At 43.5% G+C, this 22,338-nt stretch overlaps 1 protein-coding gene across 1 annotated transcript in view; it reads left to right on the forward strand.

Moving 5' to 3' along the window:
- MACO1 (macoilin 1) overlaps positions 1-18,170 on the forward strand; it is a 57,007-nt gene extending 38,837 nt beyond the window's left edge. The window contains exons 7-11 of the mRNA XM_067724719.1: positions 5,467-5,625; positions 7,006-7,188; positions 9,213-9,333; positions 12,279-12,453; positions 16,996-18,170. Coding sequence (XP_067580820.1) covers positions 5,467-5,625; positions 7,006-7,188; positions 9,213-9,333; positions 12,279-12,453; positions 16,996-17,198 — 841 coding nt within the window. The 3' untranslated portion in view covers positions 17,199-18,170. The remainder of the gene's footprint in view (positions 1-5,466; positions 5,626-7,005; positions 7,189-9,212; positions 9,334-12,278; positions 12,454-16,995) is intronic.
- The last annotated feature ends 4,168 nt before the right edge of the window (positions 18,171-22,338 follow it).

A 22,338-nucleotide genomic window follows, 5' to 3' on the forward strand; every position in this document is an offset into this window, starting at 1 on the left:
TCCAGGAGGGAGGGGTGGTATAATTAAAGGCAGAAGATGTCTGGAAACAAGGAGTGGGTCATTTTGGCTGGTATGATGGGTTTGTGAAAAAAACTAATCTTTCAGTCACTTGGCTGTATCGTTTGAAGGTGACCTTCTGAAGCCCCTTTTCTTACGTGGTAAGCAGCACTCTTAAGTTCTGTGTTGTCATGCAAGGCCTACAGCATCTCTGTCACAGCTTCTTAGAGCTCAGAGATAACCAGCAGAGCCGAGGCTCCTTATCTTCCTGAGGGCCTCATGGGGTCAAGCTGGCAACCCATAGAAATATACACTTAGGTCGTCTTCTGGAATGGGTATGGAGTCATCCGTAGGTGAAGTCCTGGCTGAAAAAAGGTCTCCCTCTTTTTCGCAGGACTTGCTTCCTGGGGCAGTTTCCTGCCCCGAAGTCTTAAAGTTCTTCTGTGTTCTCAGTCAGGCCTCATAAAGCCTCAGGCTTTATAAAAACATGAAGGTACTGGCTCTACACATTGGAGACTTTTAAACTTTCAATGAAGTCATAGCACTGTGGCTGTAATTCAAGTAATCCACAAAGATAAGGATTACAAACACTTAGACATAAATATCTCCCTACCTTTTCAGATGCTTAACAATACCTCTTTCAACTAAAAGCTGACACTTGAATACTGTACTTTGTTTTACTACCAGGTGTGCTTCAAGATGCTCGAAGATATTTTTCTTACTTAGCCTGCCTTGAAAGACGCAGGTCTGAGCTTCATTCTTTTGGTCAGCTAGGAAACTACCCCTTATTAACATGTAACTTTTTCCCTTAAAATTAAATAATTAGCAACCGTTTACATTATAGCGTACCTTAGCTGGGTGGAATGAGGGAGGAGATGAGGTAGAGTTGAGGTTTGGAGTGGGTGAGAGCGTTCCTCAGCTTGGCAGTTTTGCTCTGAAGTCAGCTGGGCCGGCGAGTGGAGCCCTGAGGAAGGGCTGCTCCAGGGGCCCCACCTCTTGCTTGTGAGTTAGGTGCTCTGCTGGCGTTTAGAGGTAGCTTACAAGTTTAGAAGTTGATTTAAAATTTTATCAGTAAAGTGGAGTAAAGTGGCTCGGAAAGGTGCCTGGACCTAACAGGTAACATTCTGAGTTGATTAGACCCCTGGTTTGTCTGATTGGGCCCAGATAGACATATTTATTGGACACATAGACTCCAGCTTTGCTGTGGGCCCTGTCTGTATCCCAAGTGGCAGCGCTACTGGACAGCCTTCGTAAGGGTGACTAGCGCCACGGGAGTTGGGCAAGGAGGGCGTATGTTTATTTCCTGCCGAAGCCTTGGTTCGGTTTGGTTAAGATCTGTCTGACCCATTATTTCTCTTTTTTGGATGAGTTTATAGTTCTGCTGGAGGAAAGTTCTCTTTTATCCCTTAATCTTCTATTGTGTAGGGAGGAGAATAGGATTTAGCTCTGATAAATGGATTTGAGCTTGGAGATGAAATTTTTTCCTGCTTTCTTTTGATTCCTATTTACTGAAATTAGTTTTAAGGGTTATAAACTATTACTTCTGCCTCATTTTCTTCCTGGCCACGTGCTTCAAATTTAGGTTGCAGCTATCGACATTTTAGTAAAATCCCATGAATACATTTGAAGATTTTGCATTAACCTCTTAACACCATTTAATCAGTACTTCTTGGTGTTTCACAGCAGTAAATTATATATCTGCATTTTACCTAGTAAGTATTGACCTTCAGCACAAAAGGGTTAAGTTTACCATTATGACAAGTAGTAGTTATCTGTCTAATAAATGCCCCTGGCACTTGACTGGCTCGATTCAGTTCGACTTACTAATTCATGTAATTCTTTAAAAACTCATGTATACATTTTTTTATTGAGCATATGCAGAGATTGGTAGTACAGTACATCTGTGCAGTGTAATATTATGCAGCAATTAAGTTGTTTGTGAAAAGTTTCTAATAGTGTGGAAAGGTGCTTAAGATATGTAAACTATACATGTGATACCCTCTCAGCAATATGAAAAATGTTTACATGTGTTAAGAAAGAGAAAGAAAAAGACATACAGAAATGAAGTAAACCAAATGCAAATAGTGGTTCTGTCTGGATGAAAGGATTATGAGTTATTTACATGTTTATTCTTTATACTTTTCTGTTGTATGCAGTTTTTTATTTTGACTGGGTATCACTTTTGCAATAAAAACATAAATCCAATAAGGGTTTGTAAATCATTTTACCACCTACCTCAGTTAAGATTTAAAATAGTGAACGTTCAACATTAAATTAATGCTTTCTGCAGAGAGACAATGAAAAGTTTCCCCTAATAAATTTTAAAAGTTACTGAGAATTTAGCACATTAAGTTATCTTACATGTTGTTATGCAGTTTCCTATAGACCAGTGTTCCTTAAACTGAGGAATGCTGTGTTAACTAACAGGTTTGCTGCAACCGTTTGGAAAACAGTCATTCAGAGTTTTACAGAACCAATGGCAACAGTTATGAAAATCCTGAAGCATTTTAATTCTGTGCCTTGTGAACTTAAGTTATTTAATTTTTGAAAATAAGCTTTTTATTGAAGTATAACACACATTCACAAAAGTGCTCAAATCTTAAGTGTACAACTTATGAATTTTCAAAAAGTGAACACACCCTTGTAACCACGTCACTTTATTTTAACCACGTCACTTTATTTTTCTTGTATTGTGCTGCTATATGTCTTTGATAAAATTTTCATAGTTCTACACACAAAAAATATTGTTTAGTGTTCTGCGATCTCCAGAAGTTACACTCTAGATATTTTGGCACACTTTGCTCTCCTAACTGCACTAACTCCTTGGTTTTTTTACATTTTTCAAAGAACTCTAAAGTTTCATTCAGAAATTGTTATTCTTAGTTCATGGTAGGAAATTTGGCTTTTATAGGTTAAAAACTCTAAAAAAGTAATAACTTCAAAATTCTTGACATCTAGACTTCGCAGATTTAATTTTTCTTTCATTCCCAACTGCGGCACATGCTTTGCCCCAGTGGCTGGTTGTGTGGAACTTGATTCCTGGGCCTCTGCATATGATACAGCTTAGGTTGCTAATCTGAAGGAGCAGATCAACAGCCAGTGGTAAGTGTGTCAGGCCTAGAAATCCTAGACCAAGCTGGGAGGAACTTCAGAGATCGTTTGCCTCAGATGGGGAAACTGAGTCCTGAAAGGTTATATGCCTTGTCCAGGGTCGCAGAGCTGGCTCCAGAGCTGAGTCGAGAATCCTGATCCTATACCCCGTTTCTAAACCTTGCTAAGTCCCTAGTCTCTTCTTAAAGCTCATCCTTTTTACTAAAAAGGCAGCCCTCGGGCTGTGAAACCGACTTCTCAAAAAAGATAAATTACCTAACACATTTTTCAGCCAAACTTCTTAATGAGGATAACCTGACAGCATCGACCTGTTTTAGAAAATATCCCTTGGGTAACTTCGGGTGAATGAGTGACGGTGTGGGGATGGTATAAATGCCAGTCGGTAATTGTTTAGAGCAGTTCCGGGAGTACATTCAACTGGAATAACCCTGGCAATAGGGAAAGTGTGGCATGATGTCCATTTGTGACGCTTCCCTGGGGAGCGAGCTGTGTCAGGAGACCCGGCAGCTCTTCTGGAACAGAGTCTCTAGTCCGTGTTCCCAGGCACTGGACAGGGGGACTGGCTACTGGGCCTGGGAGCTAACCGTTGATGTTTCATGACTTTTTGGTTTTGAGATTTTGCTTCAATTGGCTAAAGGTAAGACAGGTAAATAAAGCTGCTCTTTGGTTTTCTAAGGAATGCCAGGCAACCGATATATGTATTTAGGAAGTGTTGATCACTGTGATTGATGGGCCCTGGGGGTTTAGTGCTTCATAAAACATATCTGTAAGGGCCTAGTCTATGGACCTGGCAGTTCCAAGGAGAGATCACCATTGCCCTCCAGAATTCTTGGTTCTGTTGGTGTGTTGGATTAGTGAAATGCACAAGAGTCTCTTCAGAGCTAACTGACTTTTGCCTACTGTAAGTTTGTAGGAAAAGGTGTCTTCTGAGTCTCACCTGGCAGTCATCCTTGGCCTGAACTTGAGTGCCGTTCTCCTTGGTCTAATCTGCCAGGTCCCTTCTATCCTTTCTCATCCTGTTCCCAGAGTACAAGCCTTCCTCAGAGGCCAGACTGATTGCTCTGCCTCCAAATGCCTGTGGCTGTTGCTACCTTTGAGCTTTTGAGCATGTTTTCCCCTTGTTTGGAATGCCTTCTCCTCCCCTTCTACTTCTCCAAATCCTGCCCAACTTTCGAGGCCCAACTCATTTCCCATCTTCTCTCCTCAGAACTCATGCGACACTTCTCCCCATGCCATGCTGTGGCTGATAGAGCCACAGTTTGGCCTGCTGGAGAAGAGAGTGGAGTCTAGAGCTAGGCTGCCTGTGTGACCTTGGGCTGGAACCTTTCCTGAATCTAAATTTCTTCATCTGTAAAAATGGGACTAATAATTGCCAAGGTTATTCAATTTAGCTCATAGTTGTACAGATTAAATGCGTTCATACCATTAAAACCTATGGAACAGTGCCTGGCATGTAAGTTCTCATTAAATATTAGTTACTCCCTTTAGCATGTTTTTAACCATGGCCTTCCTGTATTATGGTTTAATCATTTTAAATGTCTGTTTATCGGCCTCTAGTGAAATTGTAAAGTCCTCTCATGAAGAAGGGGGCTTAACTTTATATTCTTTGTTGACCCTTTTCAGTCCTACATGTGCATATAATAGCTCCCCAGTACATATCACTTAAAGTGAAACTATTACTGCATTAAAGAAAATAGATGGAACAGGAGTAAGGAATTGAAAAGATAAGCTTCATTTCACAGATTGAGTTTTCTTATGATTCGTAGATCATGTAATTTGTACCTTTTTTCATTGTTGCTGAGTCTAGTGAGCTCTTCTGTCACAGTCACCACAAGTGTGAACATCATTTAGCAAGGATGCTAGCAGTTTCAGGAGGCTGCCTCAGACACTGTTTTCTTCTAGGCCCATGGTGGGAGGGAATCTCAGACAGTAGACTCTGATCTATCAGGATATCTCAAAGCATGTGGGTCCTGAGCTGGTTGTTATTAGCATATCTCCCTTGCTGAGGGGCATGGGGAATTCACCAGTGGAGAGGGGACCGTGCCCTTCAGGCACCCTCCCTCTGCCTTCCCCTCCTCCTTTATTAGCAGCTCAGATACTCACAAGCACCATCTTCACCTGTCAGTGTTCACAAATATTTGGGGGGAATCAAAAGTTACCCTCTGGTGGGAAGGGGGAGACCCAGGCAGAAGCACTGATTCAAAGGCTGATTGCAGACGGGAGTTGTGTTGATGTCAGGAGCTGCTGGCAGGGTGCTCCACCAGCCACCCAGCAGTCAGGGACTTCAGCCAGGGTCTGCCACAGAGCCCCCGGGTTGGCCTGTCAGTGATGAAGATGCTGTGTTTCTCCTTCTCCTAGGCTGGAACAAGACATTAAAAAGTTAAAGGCCGACCTGCAGGCCAGCAGGCAAGTGGAACAGGAGCTCCGCAGTCAGATCAGCTCCCTCTCGAACACCGAGCGAGGGATCCGCTCAGAAATGGGCCAGCTCCGGCAAGAGAATGAGCTGCTGCAGAACAAGTATGTGCGCCTTGTGGGCCTCTGGCCGTGAGTCAAGCAGCCTCGCATTGCTCTTGTTTCCAGGGATTGGAGCACAAGGCTCATGACGACAAAGGGATCTAGCAGAGGGTTTTTTTTTTTAAACAAAATGTTTAAAATATTTAATGTAGGACCAGATATTCAATATGTTATAAAATCTATAAAAACTTATTTCATTGCAGCCAAACAGTTTATTAATATTACTATTCTGTCTTCTCTCATTTAATAACTTCTTCTCTTAGTTTAAAATAGTTATTGAGCTTTTTGACAATATGAGTAAAATTGACAAGAAGTATTTCTGCCACAATTTGAAACTCTTGTTCCCTTGAGTGAACATTTCCAGAGGATTAGACTCTATCTCCTTGTTTTCTGGAACTAAAAGATGATGTTGAACTTGATTTTATTTGAAGAGGCAGACAAAAAGCTAGCTCTTCTGCATGAATTCTTTTATGCTTTCCATTAATTCATTCTGGAATTACTTCTTGACTCAGTGTGGGTCTGTCTTTTTTTTTCATCTCTAAACAGTGTGTGTCTGGGGTAGTGATTACTGTTACAGGTGCTGAGCTTTCTGGGCTTTTCCTTGAAAGAGCAGTTCTTCATCATTTTCAGGGACTGTAGCTCAAAAGCTAGAGCGTTATAGGCAAATAACCTCTCCATTGCTTCTGACTCACGTATGTATGTGATGGCTCTAGCATTATTACATAGAGAACATCTTACCTTACATTGATATATTGAGAGAAACTCACCTTATATTGATATGTAAAGTTGGGGGTGGTAGTAGCAGGGAAGGGAATGTGGCTGAAATTTTTATCTGAAATTAAGCATCCTGTGATTCTAACTACAAGATCTATTTTGGGATACTCTGAGAAAACATCTCCCAGCTGGAAAGGAAAGGCTGCAGTAGGCTGCAGCATATTGTATTCAGGCAGAGAAAGACCTTCCCCTCCTACCCTTTTCCTCAGTTTCAATGGATCTGGTTCAGCTCTTCCTTGGTCTCAGACTGAAGTTCTTTCAAGGTGCTTTGGGGCAGTAGAATTAGTTCTACAGTTATCTTTTCCTCTGATAGAAACTTGTTCTATCCTATTTTCTGGATTACCTTCTGTAGATCACTTACATTAATAAAGCAGAGGCTAGGTCCAATTCTGTATCTTGTAAGGCAGCTTGTTTATTGGCGTTTAGGAATTGTTAAATAATAATACAATGTATTTTCCTTGGACGCTCCGGGAATTGACATTTATGATTTGCTGTTCAAATCTCCTGTTTGCTTTGGCCTCAAAATGATAAAGAGGAGCCATGTTTCTCCAGGGTTTATATTGGACGTTTCTAATTGTAAAACTTTGTATGACAATCATTTCCATATAGGTTACATAATGCTGTGCAAATGAAGCAAAAAGATAAGCAGAATATCAGCCAGTTGGAGAAAAAGCTAAAAGCTGAGCAGGAAGCCCGAAGTTTTGTAGAAAAGCAGTTAATGGAGGAAAAAAAAAGGAAGAAGTTAGAAGAAGCTACTGCTGCCCGGGCTGTTGCATTTGCTGCTGCGTCTAGGTATGTTGATGTCACCTGAGTGCTTAATCCAAGGTTGGCTTTCCTTGGACTGAGAATGGGAATTTGATGCCTTGGGCAGGACTGGAAATACAAAATCATGCATGGATGGATTGCTTTTAAGTACTGTTTTATTAGCTGGTTTAAACCCCATCTGTGCAAGCTTATGCTGTCATGACAACTTCATCCCTCAGTGACCTGCTGTCTAAAGTGGGATGAGGGAATCTCCATGCCTCCCACACCTGGGAGGCAAAATTCTGCTCAAAAAGGGATTTCCAGCCACTTTCTGTAAGACCGATAATTACTAAATGCTTTGAGGGAACCAATCTGGACTTTTGTTCCCTTTGTAGAACTATCATTATGCTCTACTCTTAGTTGTGTGTTTCTGGTGTTTTTAATCTTAAAATGGAAGAAAGATAAAATCTTGGTCCCCCAAGCACTGTGTACTGACTGCTCATGTCTTTGTTGGACATCAGCAGACTGTCAAATGACCTGGAAAAGATGGGGAAGAGAGTTAAGAGCCTCTTTTTCTTCCCTTCTGTCTCTCTCTCTTTTTGGCTTCTACTTCACTTTTTCTTTTTTCTTTGTTTTTTTGACTGGTGAAGTTCATCTGCATGGTGGGGGTCAGTTATGGGTTTACAGATGTAGGGGAGGGTAAATTATTATTTATTTAAGTTTCTATCCCTAAATTTGTGTCTATGTAATATAATTCTACTTTTTGCTTTTTTGTATTTGTCATGTTAATAGCCTTCTTTTGGGTTCTGTCATTTGTAGAACAATTGGTGAACCATCATTTCATCTTTTAGGAAATAGCAGCGGGAGAGAGAACTCTTTCTCCTGCGTGATCCTGCCTTCCCCCAGCAGACTCTGTACTGCAGATGGCTGAGCTAACTTGGCCCGTTAGCATCTATACGGATTCACGAGACCATTTACTAACCTGCTTAGGATGTCGGGGGGGTGGGGGGGGTTGTTTGTTCACTCATTTAAAGATTTGTGAGCGTTCCTGAAGCACTTACACTTGCAGGAGATTTTCCTGAACAGTCATCTGGTGTGGCTTGTGCTCTCCTTAATTCATCCAGCAGTTACTCTTTCTCAAAATATCCCTGAGGAGGATATGACAGTTTCTTAACCATATTGTTTAGTGTCTCTTATGCTTGAGAATCAGTACATTGATTTCAGTCTCTACCCTTAATTTCTTTTGCTTTTGGTTAAGCTTATTGCCTTTGGTCTTATCCTTGGATGGTCCTTGTTTGCCATCATTTATGTAGAGGCTGTTTTTATTCTTAAGTGTATCGCAAGGCTTTAGTCTCTCACTGGGCCTTCCTTTTTGTAGGCAAAGGACACCTACCTTCTCCACCAGGCTGTTTCTGAAACCTAAACAGTTCACCAGCTTTGGACTGGCCATTGCCATCATCTTTTTAAGTTTGTCCTTATTATAGCCCTGAGAAGGAACCTAATGCTGCTCCCTTCTTTTTCTTTTTACTCCAATCTTGTCAAAACTTCATGACTAAAGAAAGGTGACCTTCCCAGCGCACAGTCCCTCAAAAGTGAAAATGTTTGTTAACTCACTGCCCTCTGCTGGAGACAGCACATGTCTGGTTTTCTCTTGCTCAGCTTGTGTGCCTTGTCTCAACTCATATGGCCTGATGGGAAGCTTGCTGGATTGGCAAGGTGGAAAAACCTCAGTTCTTATCCCAGTTCTGTGACCTGCAAGCTGGGTGACCTTGAACTAGTATTATATCTGAGTAGCTTCAGTTTTCTTCTCTGGAAAATAGGATAATAAACCCTACCCCAGTAAAGAAGGAAGTGTGGGTAAAGTACCTAGCTTGGCACCTGGCTCATATTAGACACCCAATTAATAATTATTTTAGATCATTTTTGAAATTATAAAGAACAGAGAGAATGAGCAGACTGAGCCAAAAGCTACAATCTGACTCTGTGGAGTATAAGAAAAATATCAATCCTGCAGTATAGTTAAACCTATAGTCTTTTAAATCCTCTTTTTCCCTTCTCTTCTTTTTCATAAGGGGAGAGTGCACCGAAACCTTACGGAATCGGATCAGAGAATTAGAAGCAGAGGGCAAGAAGCTCACAATGGACATGAAGGTGAAAGAAGACCAGATCAGAGAACTAGAACTGAAAGTTCAGGTAAAGGAGGAAAAACAGACTTCATCACGCTTGAATTCCTCTTCCGTGTTAGGTTTGTGCTCTGTGCTTCCGTGTAGAGATGGTGCCTTCTGATACAGACCAAACCCCATTGCATCTGAAAATCTCTGTATGACCAAAAGAAGCTCTCACCTGTCCAGCTCATTCAAGTCATATTTAGTTTATCTGGATTCTAAGACAAGCCAGAAATGTTAATGGTCCTTGACGTGTTTTATACCAGAACTTGACTTACGGGAGATTCATTTCACTTTTTCAGGTTATAGGCCAGATTAGTGTGCTTTGGAACGTATGCACCTCTTCTTAGCCCTAATTCTCTGTCCATCGCCAGGGAATGGACCATTTTGGATGGCTCTCAGCTTCACAGATGGCCACTCTAGGCAATGCATGGGGAGGAAAGCTGCCAGTGCTGTGGACATAGCCAGTTTTGGGGCTGTGTGTACCTTAGCCAAGTATTTGGTGGCGTTGGGTCTTCAAAGGGATGTTTAAGGCTAATGTTATAAGTTGTAAAGTTACAGTAATTTTGAGTCACATGGAGCCCATGAGAAATTAGTGGCAGGTCAGTGGGGTAGAATAGGTGACCCAGAGACAAAGCCTAAATTAGTGTTCAGTGAAGGTGGCATCAGAAATGGATGGAGGGCTTCCCTGGTGGCACAGTGGTTAAGAATCCGCCTGCCAACGCAGGGGACACGGGTTCGAGCCCTGGTCCAGGAAGATTCCACATGCTGCGGAGCAACTTAAGCCCATGTGCCACAACTACTGAAGCCTGCATGCCTAGAGCCCATGCTCTGCAACAAGAGAAGCCACCGCAGTGAGAAGCCCGCACACCACAATGAAGAGTAGCCGCCACTCACCACAACTAGAGAAAGCCCGCGCGCAGCAACAATGCAGCCATAAATAAATAAATTTATTAAAAACAAAAAAAAGAAGAAATGGATGGAACAGCAAGGGTTAGTCAGTGAAAGGCTGAGGAACAGCTAGACAACGGGAAAAAATAAAATGAGATGCTCATCTCACATCACACAAAAATAAATTCCAGAGGAATAGTTGAATCCAGGGAAAAAAACCATTTTGTTTTAAATCACAAAGTGAAAAAAAAAAATGAAAAAATCAATTGGGGTGGGTACAGATATTGCAACAAATATTATAAAAAAAAGAATTAGGGGGCTTCCCTGGTGGCTCAGTGGTTGAGAGTCCGCCTGCCGATGCAGGGGACATGGGTTCGTATCCCGGTCCGGGAAGATCCCACATGCCGCGGAGCGGCTGGGCCCGTGAGCCATGGCCGCTGAGCCTGCGCGTCCGGAGCCTGTGCTCGGCAACGGGAGAGGCCACAACAGTGAGAGGCCTGCATACCGCAAAAAAAAAAAAAAAAAAAGAATTAATATCCTCAATATGTAAATAGCTCATAAAGATTGCTAAGAAAAGCTCAAGTACACAGAAAGTAGGCAAATTATATGAACAGATAATTCACAGAAGAAATATAAATGACTGATAACAATGTAAGAATATATCCTCATCTGTCACCAAAGACAGATAGATTAAAATTGGATATCACTTATCTCTTGTGAAATCAGCAAAGAATTTTTAAATGCTAATATCAACCTGGGTGAGGATACAATGAAATAGGCCTCGTATGTTGCTGGTGGAAGTGTAACTTTCTGGAAAGGTCACGTATTTTTAAAAAATATTTTCCTCAGACTCCGGCCTTGAGGTAAATATTTAAAAGTCTCACCGATGATTGATATACAGAGATGTTCATCATAGTGGTATATAAATGCAAAAAAATTGGAAATAATCTTAACAATGGGAGATTTGTTTAATAAATTATGGTACATATACATGTAGGAATATTAAACAGCCAATAAAAATTGCATTTTCAAAGAACAGTTGAGATTATATGTTTTTAAAAAATTGTATGTATAGTTTGATTTCAATTATGCTGAAAGATACACGTATACTTAAAAAAGACTAAAAGAAAATAGATCAAATTTTTTGCAGCGTTGGGATTTTGGGTTATTTTTATTTTCTTCTTTGAACTTTTAAGTATTTTTTAACTGACTATAATAAGTTTTGATTTCTCTCTTAAAATGAAAAAAATATCAGCATATATATATATATATATATATATACACACACACGCGTGCGCGCGCACACACACACATACATATAGGCTACATTATCTGATGTTTTAAGTGGGCCTATTTTTCAGTATACGCTGTCAAAATAATTAACATTTTTACAATTTTTAGTGTAGGTTGAGAGTAGAGTTTTCGCACGTTTGACTACAGCATTACAGCAACATTTGCAGCTGGCAGCAGGGAAACAGTTCTTTGTGGTTCTGAATTAGGATTGTAAGAAAGTGTTTTATATATTTTTTTAATTTATTTTTTTAATTTATTTATTTTTGGCTGTGTTGGGTCTTTGTTGTGGCTACTCTTCGTTGTAGCGCACGGGCTTCTCCTTATGGTGGCTTCTCTTCTTGCGGAGCATGGGCTCTAGGTGCACGGGTTTCAGTAGTTGTGCCACACGGGCTCTAGAGCATAGCCTCAGTAGCTGTGGTGCACAGGCTTAGTTGCTCCGTGGCATGTGGGATCTTCCCAGGCCAGGACTCAAACCTGTGTCCCCTGCATTGCCAGGCGGATTCTTAACCACTGCGCTACCAGGGAAGCCCGAAAGTGTTTTATTTGGAGACAGAGTCCACAGTTATCTCAAAAAGCCCAATACAATTATCGTTTTGTATATGCACATCACTGTATAAATACATTTTGCACTCCCTCTAAGGGGCGAGGTCTAAACCCATGAAACACCAGGATTCTGTGTTCTAGGGGCCAGGTCAATAATAGTGGGATTTTATTTGTGATTTCAGGCTAATTTGTAGACATCGATGCCAAAACTATCTTGTAACATTGCTGCTTTGATGATATTGATAGGAGCTTCGGAAGTATAAGGAAAATGAGAAGGACACTGAGGTGTTAATGTCAGCCCTCTCAGCCATGCAAGATAAAACGCAGCACCTGGAGAACAGCCTGAGCGCAGAGACAAGAATCAAGCTGGACCTGTTCTCCGCACTGGGGGATGCAAAGCGACAGCTCGAGATTGCCCAAGGTAGGAGAACAGCCCAGGTCACGCAGCATGGCTGAGAATGCCTGGGGACACGGAGAGCAGAGCTCCCTTAGAGCTCAAACCAAAGGCATTTCCATTTCCTCTTCAAGTGGTTTGATAAGTACCCACCATGGACATCTAGGAATCATCACATTAATTCATTCTGCAGACATATTTTGAGATGAGAACATACCAAGTGCAGGGCACACAGGGAAGAGTGAGTTTCTCTGCTCAAGGAGCTCAGAGTGTTGTAGAAGAAATAGAGAACTGCAGAGTTACCAAAAGATGCTGATGTAACAGAATGTACAGGGCCTGTGGGAACATAGAGAGCCAGGGACTCAGCCAGTCTGGAGAGTTAGAGAGGGCTTTTTCTCAGGGGAGCTGATGTCTGAGCTGGGTCTTGAATGATGAGAAGGGGTTAGCCCAGTGAAGAAGCGGTGTAGTGGCAGTGAGGGGTAGAGAGGCATCTGAACAGAAGAAACAGCTCGAGCAAGGCCAGGGAAGCTAGGAGGGCCTGATGTGTTCAGAGCGGCAGCTGGCTCTGCTTTGCTGGAGCGAAGGCTGCAGATGAGGGAGTGGAGGGAGGAAAGTCTGGAGAGCAGGCTATTCCCTTGGCAGATATTACTGAGACTTACTACATGCCAGGCACTGTGCAAACCCCTAAGGGGACAGACAGTAACAAGCAAATATATAATATCTGATGGGTGCAGTGAAGAAAATAAAGCAGTGGTGACGCAGGCTGTGTGTGTGTGTAGGGCTGCTGCTTTGACATGGAGGACATGGAAGAGCCTTTGAATAGGTAGCATTTGAACAGAGACTGAGAGGAAGAGAGTGAGTGAGCCATATAAGTCTCTAGGGGAAAGGCACATGTGTCGTGGCCACTGGGGCTGCAGCCTGAGTGATGGGGAGAGTTTTTAGGGTCAAAAGTAGCAGGAGCCACAATCTGCCCAACTTTGCAGCCTATGGAAAGAACTTTGGACTTTACTCTGCGTGACCTGGGAAACTTTGGAAAGCTTCTGAACAGAGGCCTGACATGACCTGATGAAAAGAAGTTTAGATTTTGTTCAAGAAATTGATAAGCCACCAATAGATTACTGAAGAAATATTTCAAACAGTTGACTTAATAGAAGGAAAAGAATATTTCAGCAGGTACTTACAGAGCGTTCACACTTGCTCTGCATAAAGCATTTTACTAGAAGGTAAAGGGGAGACAAAGACGAACAAGACATAGTCTAGCTGGGGATCCGCTAAGGTAGTTGTGCTCAAACTTTTTGGTCTTAGGGACCCCTTTACACTCTTAAAATTATTGAGTACCCCAAGGGAGGTGTTTTTCAAGTGAATTATGTCTACCAATATTGATGTATTAGAAATTAAAACCTAAAACATTTATTAATTCATTAAAAAAATAATGTAATAAACATATTACGTGTTAACATAACATTTTATGAAAATAACTATTTCTCAAAACAAAAAAAAGTTAGTGAGAAAAGCAGTATTGTTTTACATTTAGCAAATCTCTTTAATTTCTGGCTTAATAGAAGATATTTCAATTCTCGTCTCTGTTTCTACATTCAGTCTGTTGTTATTTCACTTGCCATGTTGCTCCTGGAAGACTCCACTTAGGCTCATGAGGGAATGCACGTGAAGAAGGCGGATAAATATCTTAGTATTAGCATGAGGACAACATGGACGCTGTGAGAAGTGCTGCACTAGGGAAAGCCACGCACGAGGCCTGCTGCCACTAGGTAGAGGCAGATGGCTTGAAAGGACAGAGGAGAGATCAGGGTGGCTTCATAAGGGAGGGACCATTGAGTGGACTTCGAAGGATGAATTCTGAGAGCAGAGAATGGCAGGGAAGAACATTGTTACCTGAGGGAATGGCATTTAAGCAAAGGAAGGACAGTGTTGAGAATGTCCACGTAAGCAGTCCAGTGGCCTCTAGCTGGGGGACATGGAAGAAGAGAGTAGATTAGTAGGACCGTGAATGAAGCTGTACTAGAGGATGTATCCCCTAGATTTTGAGGAGGAAGCAGGTGACATGTTCCAACAGGGTTGCTGGAACCATGGAAGAAGAACAAAACAGATGAAGGAATGAGAAAAGAGAATGAGTTTGGTTTGGGATGCTTTGATCTGGAGTCACCTACCGGACACTCGGCCTAAAGATCTTCATCAGTCAGTGGGAATTTGGGGCCTAAACCCCAGAGAAAAGGCCAGAACCCCGGGGTTGGGGGTGGGATGTAGAAGTTGTGAGAAGTCAGTGAAGCCATAGGAGTGGCTTGGGATGGCAGTGGCAGAGCAAGAAGAGAAGGGGTTGAGAATCGGGCTTATGAATCTGTGGACTCAGGGAAAGGCATTTAAAAAGGTTCCTGGAGGGCTTCCCTGGTGGCCGGTGGTTGGGAGTCCGCCTGCCGATGCGGGGGGCGCGGGTTCATACCCCGGTCCGGGAGGGTCCCGCATGCCGCGGAGCGGCTGGGCCCGTGGGCCGTGGCCATTGGGCCTGCGCGTCCGGAGCCTGTGCTCCGCAGCGGGAGGGGCCGCAACAGTGAGAGGCCCCCCGCGTATCGCAAAAAAAAAAAAAAGAAGAAGAAGGTTCCTGGGAATCCTGCTAAACTTCTGACCATACGGTGGTGTTTTGCCTGCCTGGCTCAGCTCCCTGAGAAGTGGCTACCCTCTCCCTGCCTCATCCCTTTTACTTGGATTTGCAGACGTGAAAGAGGTTGTCTGCTGGAGTGAAGCAGCACCTGGGTCTCAGAGTAGCCGAGGGGAGCTTGGCTTCCCAGCACAGATTATGCTTCCTTGTTGGCCCAGAAATTCTCGTAAAGCAAAGAGAACTGTCTTTTCCAAAACTCTGGGAATGTTTGTATGTTACTGATTAAAGAAATCAAACTTAAATCTTCATGGAAAAAAGATACAGTGGCTTATATATCAGATGCTGTGAGATATTTTATTCGTCTGAGGCTTACTTCGTTCAAAGGGAAGGAGGCTATTTGATGCTTACTTGAAGCTGAGGGGACATGAAGGAAGCCAGAGCGGGGCGGCTCTTTGCTGCCGTCTTTCCCACTACTCCCCTCCACTGTCATGCTCATGCTTGGAATATTCTAATAAGAACCCAACTTCATAATTTAAATCAAGCCCCTTGCTGGGTTTCTCCTTCCTACTTTCTATATCATTTGATTCATCTTGGTTCCAAAATGGCTTTCATCTACTATATCATTTTTTAAAATACGCCACCATGCTCTCTTACATTTTAAATATATTACCGTATTCTGTAGGACTCAAAGTGAGTGCAACTCAAATACAATCTCTTCCTTTTTTCAGCATGTAAATTTCTGAGGGGCTACTCCTAAGTGTTCTTCCCCTAGTACACCAGGAAGCATCAAAGCGTGATGGAAATTGCATGGGCTTTGGAACAAAGTGGTCCTGGGTTTAAATCCTGCTTAGTCATTAATAACTGAATGACTTTGGGCAAGACACATACCTTGCAGGGCCTCAGCTTTCCACTGGGCTGGGCACTAGGGATTTGGCAAGGACAAAAATGGGGAGACAGTCTCAGCCCTCATGGAGCTCATGGGCCAGTGGAGAGATGATGGACACAAATCATCACCCAAATGAACACTCACCGGAGACAGAAAAATGCAGTCGGCAGGAGTGCAGACTCCAGAGCCAAACTGCATCATCTCAAATCCCAGCTCTTGTCCCTCAACCTCTCTGTGCCCTGGTTTCCTCACCTATAAAATGGATGACGATGATGATAATTCCCATCTGATAGGGTTGTTGGGATAAATAAATGAGTTAGTCTACGTAAGCACTTGGAACAGTGCCTGGCACATACGTGTTAGCTATTGTAATTATTATCATTATTACAAAGAATAAAGTGACAGAAAGGAAAGTTTCAGGTGTGTTGAGAATCGAGGAGTCGGGGGCTGGGGGTAGGGTCTGATTTAGATGGAAGGAGCAGGGAAAGCTTTGTGAGGGAGTAGAAACAGAAACCTCACGAGTTAACACAGAGAGCATTGGAGAAGCACAGAAAGGGAAGCAGCCCTGCGGCAGGCAGGAGCTGGTTGGATTCCTTGGTCTCATACTCCGAGATAGTCCATCCTCCCATAAAAATGTTTCCGCACAAGACGTAGAGCCCTAGTTCAAAAGAAGCACCCTCTTCGGCTGCCCTGGTGACTGCCGAGCTCAAAACGTGGCTCCTGGAGGTTGAGCCTTTTGCTTCGTCACACCTACCTAAACGCAGTTCCTCTTGACACCATGACCCGTAGGCCACATGTGGCCTGCCACCTTTTCTTGTACCACCCGTGGGCTAAGAATGGTTTTTGCAGTTTTCTACGGTTTAAAATAAAAAAAAACAAAAAACGACAAGGACAGTATGTGGCTCACAGTGTTTAAATATTTACTGTTTGGCACATTACAGGAAAAATGTATCTCCCCTTACAAACCATCAAAGCTGGAGTCGAATCCATTTGGGATCAGTGGGCCCAAGAGGGCACTCTGGTGGGTGAACGCTCCCTTCTCACTAATGGTGGGTCTTTGATCTTCCAGGACAAATTCTTCAGAAAGACCAGGAAATCAAGGACCTAAAACAGAAGATAGCCGAAGTCATGGCCGTCATGCCCAGCATAACATACAGTGCTGCCACCAGCCCCTTGAGCCCCGTTTCCCCACACTACTCTTCCAAATTTGTGGAGACCAGCCCCTCTGGACTCGATCCCAATGCCTCTGTTTACCAGCCCCTGAAGAAATGAAGGCCAGCAGTGTGTTTTTTCCAGGCTTTGGTTATCAGAAAGCATCACAAAGGAGCGTCTCTGGCAGTCAAGATTAAAAAAAGTTTATATTGTATTTTGTGGGACTGTATATGTTGTCGTTTTTAAAAAGGGGGGGGAAGATAACATCCAAGTCTGATTAGAACTGCCCACCAGTTTTTCTTGTAAGTTTTTAGAAGACCTCACAGAACTTTGCAGTTTATTTTTCTCGGCCATTACATTAAAACCATTCTTGGATTTCAAGTAGCCAATTTTGCCTTTTATGTATTCTTACAGTTTCCTCTTGAAGAAAAAAAAAAAGCAGAGTTTTTCCTTCTCAACCCTTTATTTTTGTTTTGTTTTGTTCTTAAATCAGCAAGCAAAACCTGCACATTGGATTCACAGGGGATGACCATGAAAACTTAGTCTTTAGTGTGAAAGGTTTAAATAACCTAACACAGCTTTGATGCTATAGCTGCATTAAAGAAAATGATTCCTAAAATTACAGAAAACAAAAATTGATTACCCCTCCAAGGACCAAACAAATTCAAGGAGTGTCATTTCAGCCGAGGGGAGAGACTCAGGTGAGGAGACCAGCTGTGGGAACGTAACAGGGGTTGTGTCTGAAATGTGTACCTTCCCATCGGTGTGTTTAGTCCTAGAAAATTGCTAGCAGCAGTCTTGTTCACAGTGCCTTGGGAAAAGACATTTCAAGAGGAAACTTGATTTTAAACAATTTCCCCCTTTACCATCATCTCCCTTCTCTCTGTGTCAAGCTCACTACGGATCCTGCCATAGAACTGGTGGGTAGCTGGGCTGTTCGGTACCACTTCAGCCACACCTTCTGTTTCCTTTCATTGAAAGCACCACAGTGTTCTGGACTTGTCTCGAGGCAAGCACCCTGGGAAGGGGAGCTGGGCGGTGTTTGTGTTCGAGAGACTGCAATGCCGGCTAATAAAAGCTGCAGTTCTAGGTTTTGTTTTGTTTTATTTTTTTTAATTTCCTTTAACTGTGCTTTCCACTTTTCGTCATCTTGTGTTTGACGATTTAAAAGAAACTTGACAATTCCTCAGCTCTTGTGCCAAGGAAGGTTTGTTGTTTTGTTTAAAAAAGTTTAAAACTCAAAACTCTGCACAAAGATTTCAGTCTCAAGTGTATATTATACATTGGTAGAAAAGTGTTTGCACTGGCAACCTTTGGAAGTGTTTAAGAATCAGGGAGGGGGTGGAGGGAGGGGCTGGGAGAGGGAGGGGCAAAGCAAAACTGTATTTGGAACCTAGGAAAATTAAGAAACCAAATAGAATGGTTTGACTTCCTTGCCATGGATTCTGGAAGGACATAGTTCTAAAATTTCCTGTTAATTGGCATGTATGTCTCATTTAAAGCAAATTAAGTAGGACAAGCAAGTCAGCAAGATAGAAGTGTTAAAAAGAATCTTCCTTTTTAATCACTGATCTTATTTTGGGATTAAAACCTTCTAGCTTTAGCCAGGTATGCATGTTGCTGCCACTTTGCATTTTTGAATCATCTTGTGTAATTGTCACCATGGAAGTGTTACTCAGAATTGTCACAGATTTTTTTCATCTTTGTGCAAAAACATGGAAAATTGTCACTGACTTTGTGTTGAGGTTTCCCCCATTTTGCTGCCTTTTGGGACACTATTTTGGTTAAATACTTGGTCTTGGCTGCATTCCTTTTTTTTTTTTTTTCCTGTGGGGTTCAAAAGAATAAACATTTTCTTACAGATAAAACTAGTTTTCTGCCTTTTTAACTTTTCAGGAGGGCACAACAAGGTAGATTGTTCTGAATGGGCCTTAGATTTTTCACTCCTGTTCTGTCCTCATTTCTGAACCCTGACAGTGGCAGTGTCCCGGGCAACGGGTGCCGCGGGGCGCAGGTTACAGGATTTGGGATGAATCCATCCAGGCTCTCAAGTAGTTTTCGTTCTAGTCTTACTTCGGATGTATCCATTCTCATTCTCTCTCCCTCCCTCTTCCTCCATGTCCCTCCTCTTCCCTCCTTCCTCCCTCCCTCTTTCCTTCTCTTTTTCTCCCTCCCTCCCTTTTCCTTTCTCTCTGTCATCTGAGTAGAACCAAGGCTGCCTTGTTTTCTGGTACAATCCTCCTTTCCTAAAAAAGCAGTAGTTGAGAGTCCGCCTGCCGATGCAGGGGACACGGGTTCGTGCCCCGGTCCAGGAAGATCCCACATGCCGCAGAGCGGCTGGGCCCAAGAGCCATGGCCGCCGAGCCTGGGCGTCTCCGCAACAGTGAGAGGCCTGCGTACCGCAAAAAAAAAAAAAAAAAAAGTGTAGGGGTGGGGTTGGAAGGTAGTTGGTGAGAAATTTTTGAGAGCAAATTTCCATTTTCCAGAATCTTGTCAGGCCAGTTTGTGACCAATACCCTATTGGGTTTCCTATCTGCTGCAGATCCTGAACTGATCTCCAAGGTAACCGCTTCTGTAGTCCTCCCTTGTTTCTAGAGGCTTTGTCTGTTTTCTTCCTCTGAGAAGCCAGCTGCCCCTCTCAGCCTCTGTTTTCCTCTCTTGGCCATTGTTACAATTGATCTTGGCTCCAGTTTCGGAAAATTCTGCTCTTGGCACCTCAGCCCCGTCCCTATTGCAGGACAGCCTTCCTGAGTCGCAGCCATTTAGGCTCTTGCAGACATACCACAATTAATACCGCGAGCAGAGTTCCCCAGGGGAAACGCCTTGGCCCTCCCTGAAGGAATGTGTCTGCCCAAAGCGTTCTCATTGTCATGTTCTTTTCCACCAAGGAGATCTCCAGTTGTTGTCTTTGTTACTCTAGGCCCATCATGAAATGGTTACGTCTTAGTACGGTATCATTTATGACAGGCCATAAAGCAGTGTTTGCCATTCTGGATGGTTAAATAGTTACAGAAAGCGTGGGCTGAGTGTTTTGACTGGCCGAATAACCTCTGTTGACGTCTCCCAACTTGACATAAGGAAATAGCTGTTGTGTGCCCATTCCCTCTGTGATAATCTTTCCAAGACATCCTATAAAATGAGAATGAGTAATTCCTCATGGCTCCCAGCCTAAAGAAAGGGAATAGTCCTTTCTCCTGCCATCCCAGGTCCCCAGGCTCACCTGGCTGCATCAGTCAGGCTATGGCAAGCCACCTGGAAGGGCTGAACGTCTCTAACAGCTGCTATCAGATTGCTTCCTGTGAAATTCACATCACGCCAGAGGGAGACAGACAGGTAAACTGGAAAGCCACCCCAAAGCCAATTCAGTGAAGGCCAACTAGTAAACTGTTTTCAGGTGGACCACAGCAACTAGACCTGTTTAGGTTAAAGGCCCTTTGAGCCCCGTAAATGCCTGGTTTTCTGTGACTCTCAGTGACGTTTGCCGCTGTGCTGGCTTCTTCACAAGCCTGCAGCATCTCCTCTCTTTATAAGGCCCTAGTCTGTTCTAGGCCAGGCAAAGCCCTCTAGACAGAGATGGGAGTTTGCTCCCAGCTTTGCCACCAGCACAACTTCCCTGGGGTAGGTGCTGTTTCCTCCCCTTTAAGAAGGAGTATTGTTCCTGGCTGCCCAGCCTGCCGGAAGGAGTTGCTGTGGAAATCAGGGAGAGGAGTGCTCTGTGAACTAGCTAGGGCCTCTGCTGAGGTTAGGAGCTGGAGCTCCAGCAGGGAGCGGCCGTGAGGCCTGTCTGGCTGGGAGTATGCATTCCGGGCCAGCTCTGTCCCCGCAGCCTGACTCCCAAGTGGGGTCCTCAGCAGTGTGGTGCGCACTGTGGGCCTGCAGCATCAGCACTGGGAGCTCTTCCCCAGGCCCCCATCTAAAGCTGCACTTTAACAATGTCTCCGGTTGATTCAGTTGCATATGACTTGTTTAGAAGCCCTGCCTGAGCTGACTTTTCTAACCTGAAGACTCTCAACACTGTCACTCTCCTAGTTCAGCTTTGAAAATTCAGAACAAGAGCTTAATTTTTGAGGGGCAAGCTGGAGATGAAGAACTCAACGTGTTACACATTTTGCTTATTTTGTTTATTATCTCTCCCCTCCCCGCCATTAGAATGCAAACTCTTCGAGGGCAGAGATTTTCATCTGTTTACCGCTTAACCCCAGAACCTAGAACAATGACTGCCACACAGTAGGTGCTCAGTGAATACTTACTGAATGAATAAAGTTAATTAATAGATTGGACATGTAACCTGAAATACAGTGTCTTAACTGAATCAGAGCATCTCGTTAATACTACCGTTAGAATGACAGTATAAACAGAACTGTTTCTAGGGGAGGAGAAAATTTGAAGTGGCGTATTTACCAAGACAGCTTCCATCTGCCTGTCTCTGGTTTCTGCTGAAACCTTGTTTTTCTTGTCAGATTTTTCTACAAACTCCTGCTTGACTTTGCCAGGTGCAGAGATTTTCTAAACAGCTGGATGCCCTGAAAACCATCACTCCTCTGTCAGGGAAGCCTCGCTGCAGGGAACCTGCTGGGGGCCTAGGCGTTTTCTATCCAGTTGGAGCCTCAGACCCAATTTCCCCGAGTGCCAGCACCGCTGCATCTTGAGTCAATGTGGGGCTTTTTCATTCTGACAGTAATCGAATTATAAAGCATTTCCTCCAGGAAGGTATCTGGTTAAAGACTGATCCATCTGCCCAAGGGGAGCACACTTCTTTTCTCGGCCCCCTCCTTCCTGGGGCTTACTTTGCTCCTGCTTTATTCCTACCTCAGTGTTTGTTTTTCATTCCTCTGCCTCTACCTGAAGTTCAAGTCTTGCATCCCCTCAGGATGGGCTTGCTAGGGTTCTGGAATCACCCTGCCCTTATACCTCTGATCTCTGTCCTAAGAATCCAAGGCTTAGTTTCACACAATGTGGTGTGGCCTTTTAAGCCCCGTCCAAGAAGCCTGGATGGGTTTACTCTGGGCAGTGGTCCATTCTGCCCCTGTTCCCCAACTCTGCAGCCTCCAGATACCTCAGGGCTGACAGGGAGATGGGGCCGAGTGTGGGCAGGGACCTTGAGGAGGTGTTTGTCCAGCACCAGTGCCTTCACCATTTCCTTCCCTTTTGTCCTCAGAGCTTGTGCTGTTTTGACATATTATCTGGTACCAGGCCTGTACTTATCTAGAACAATGGTTCTCAAACTTTAGGGCTTATCGGAAGTGCCTAAATGGCTTGT

This window comes from Pseudorca crassidens, chromosome 2 (genome assembly GCF_039906515.1).
Source record: "Pseudorca crassidens isolate mPseCra1 chromosome 2, mPseCra1.hap1, whole genome shotgun sequence".
Taxonomy (NCBI): domain Eukaryota; kingdom Metazoa; phylum Chordata; class Mammalia; order Artiodactyla; family Delphinidae; genus Pseudorca; species Pseudorca crassidens.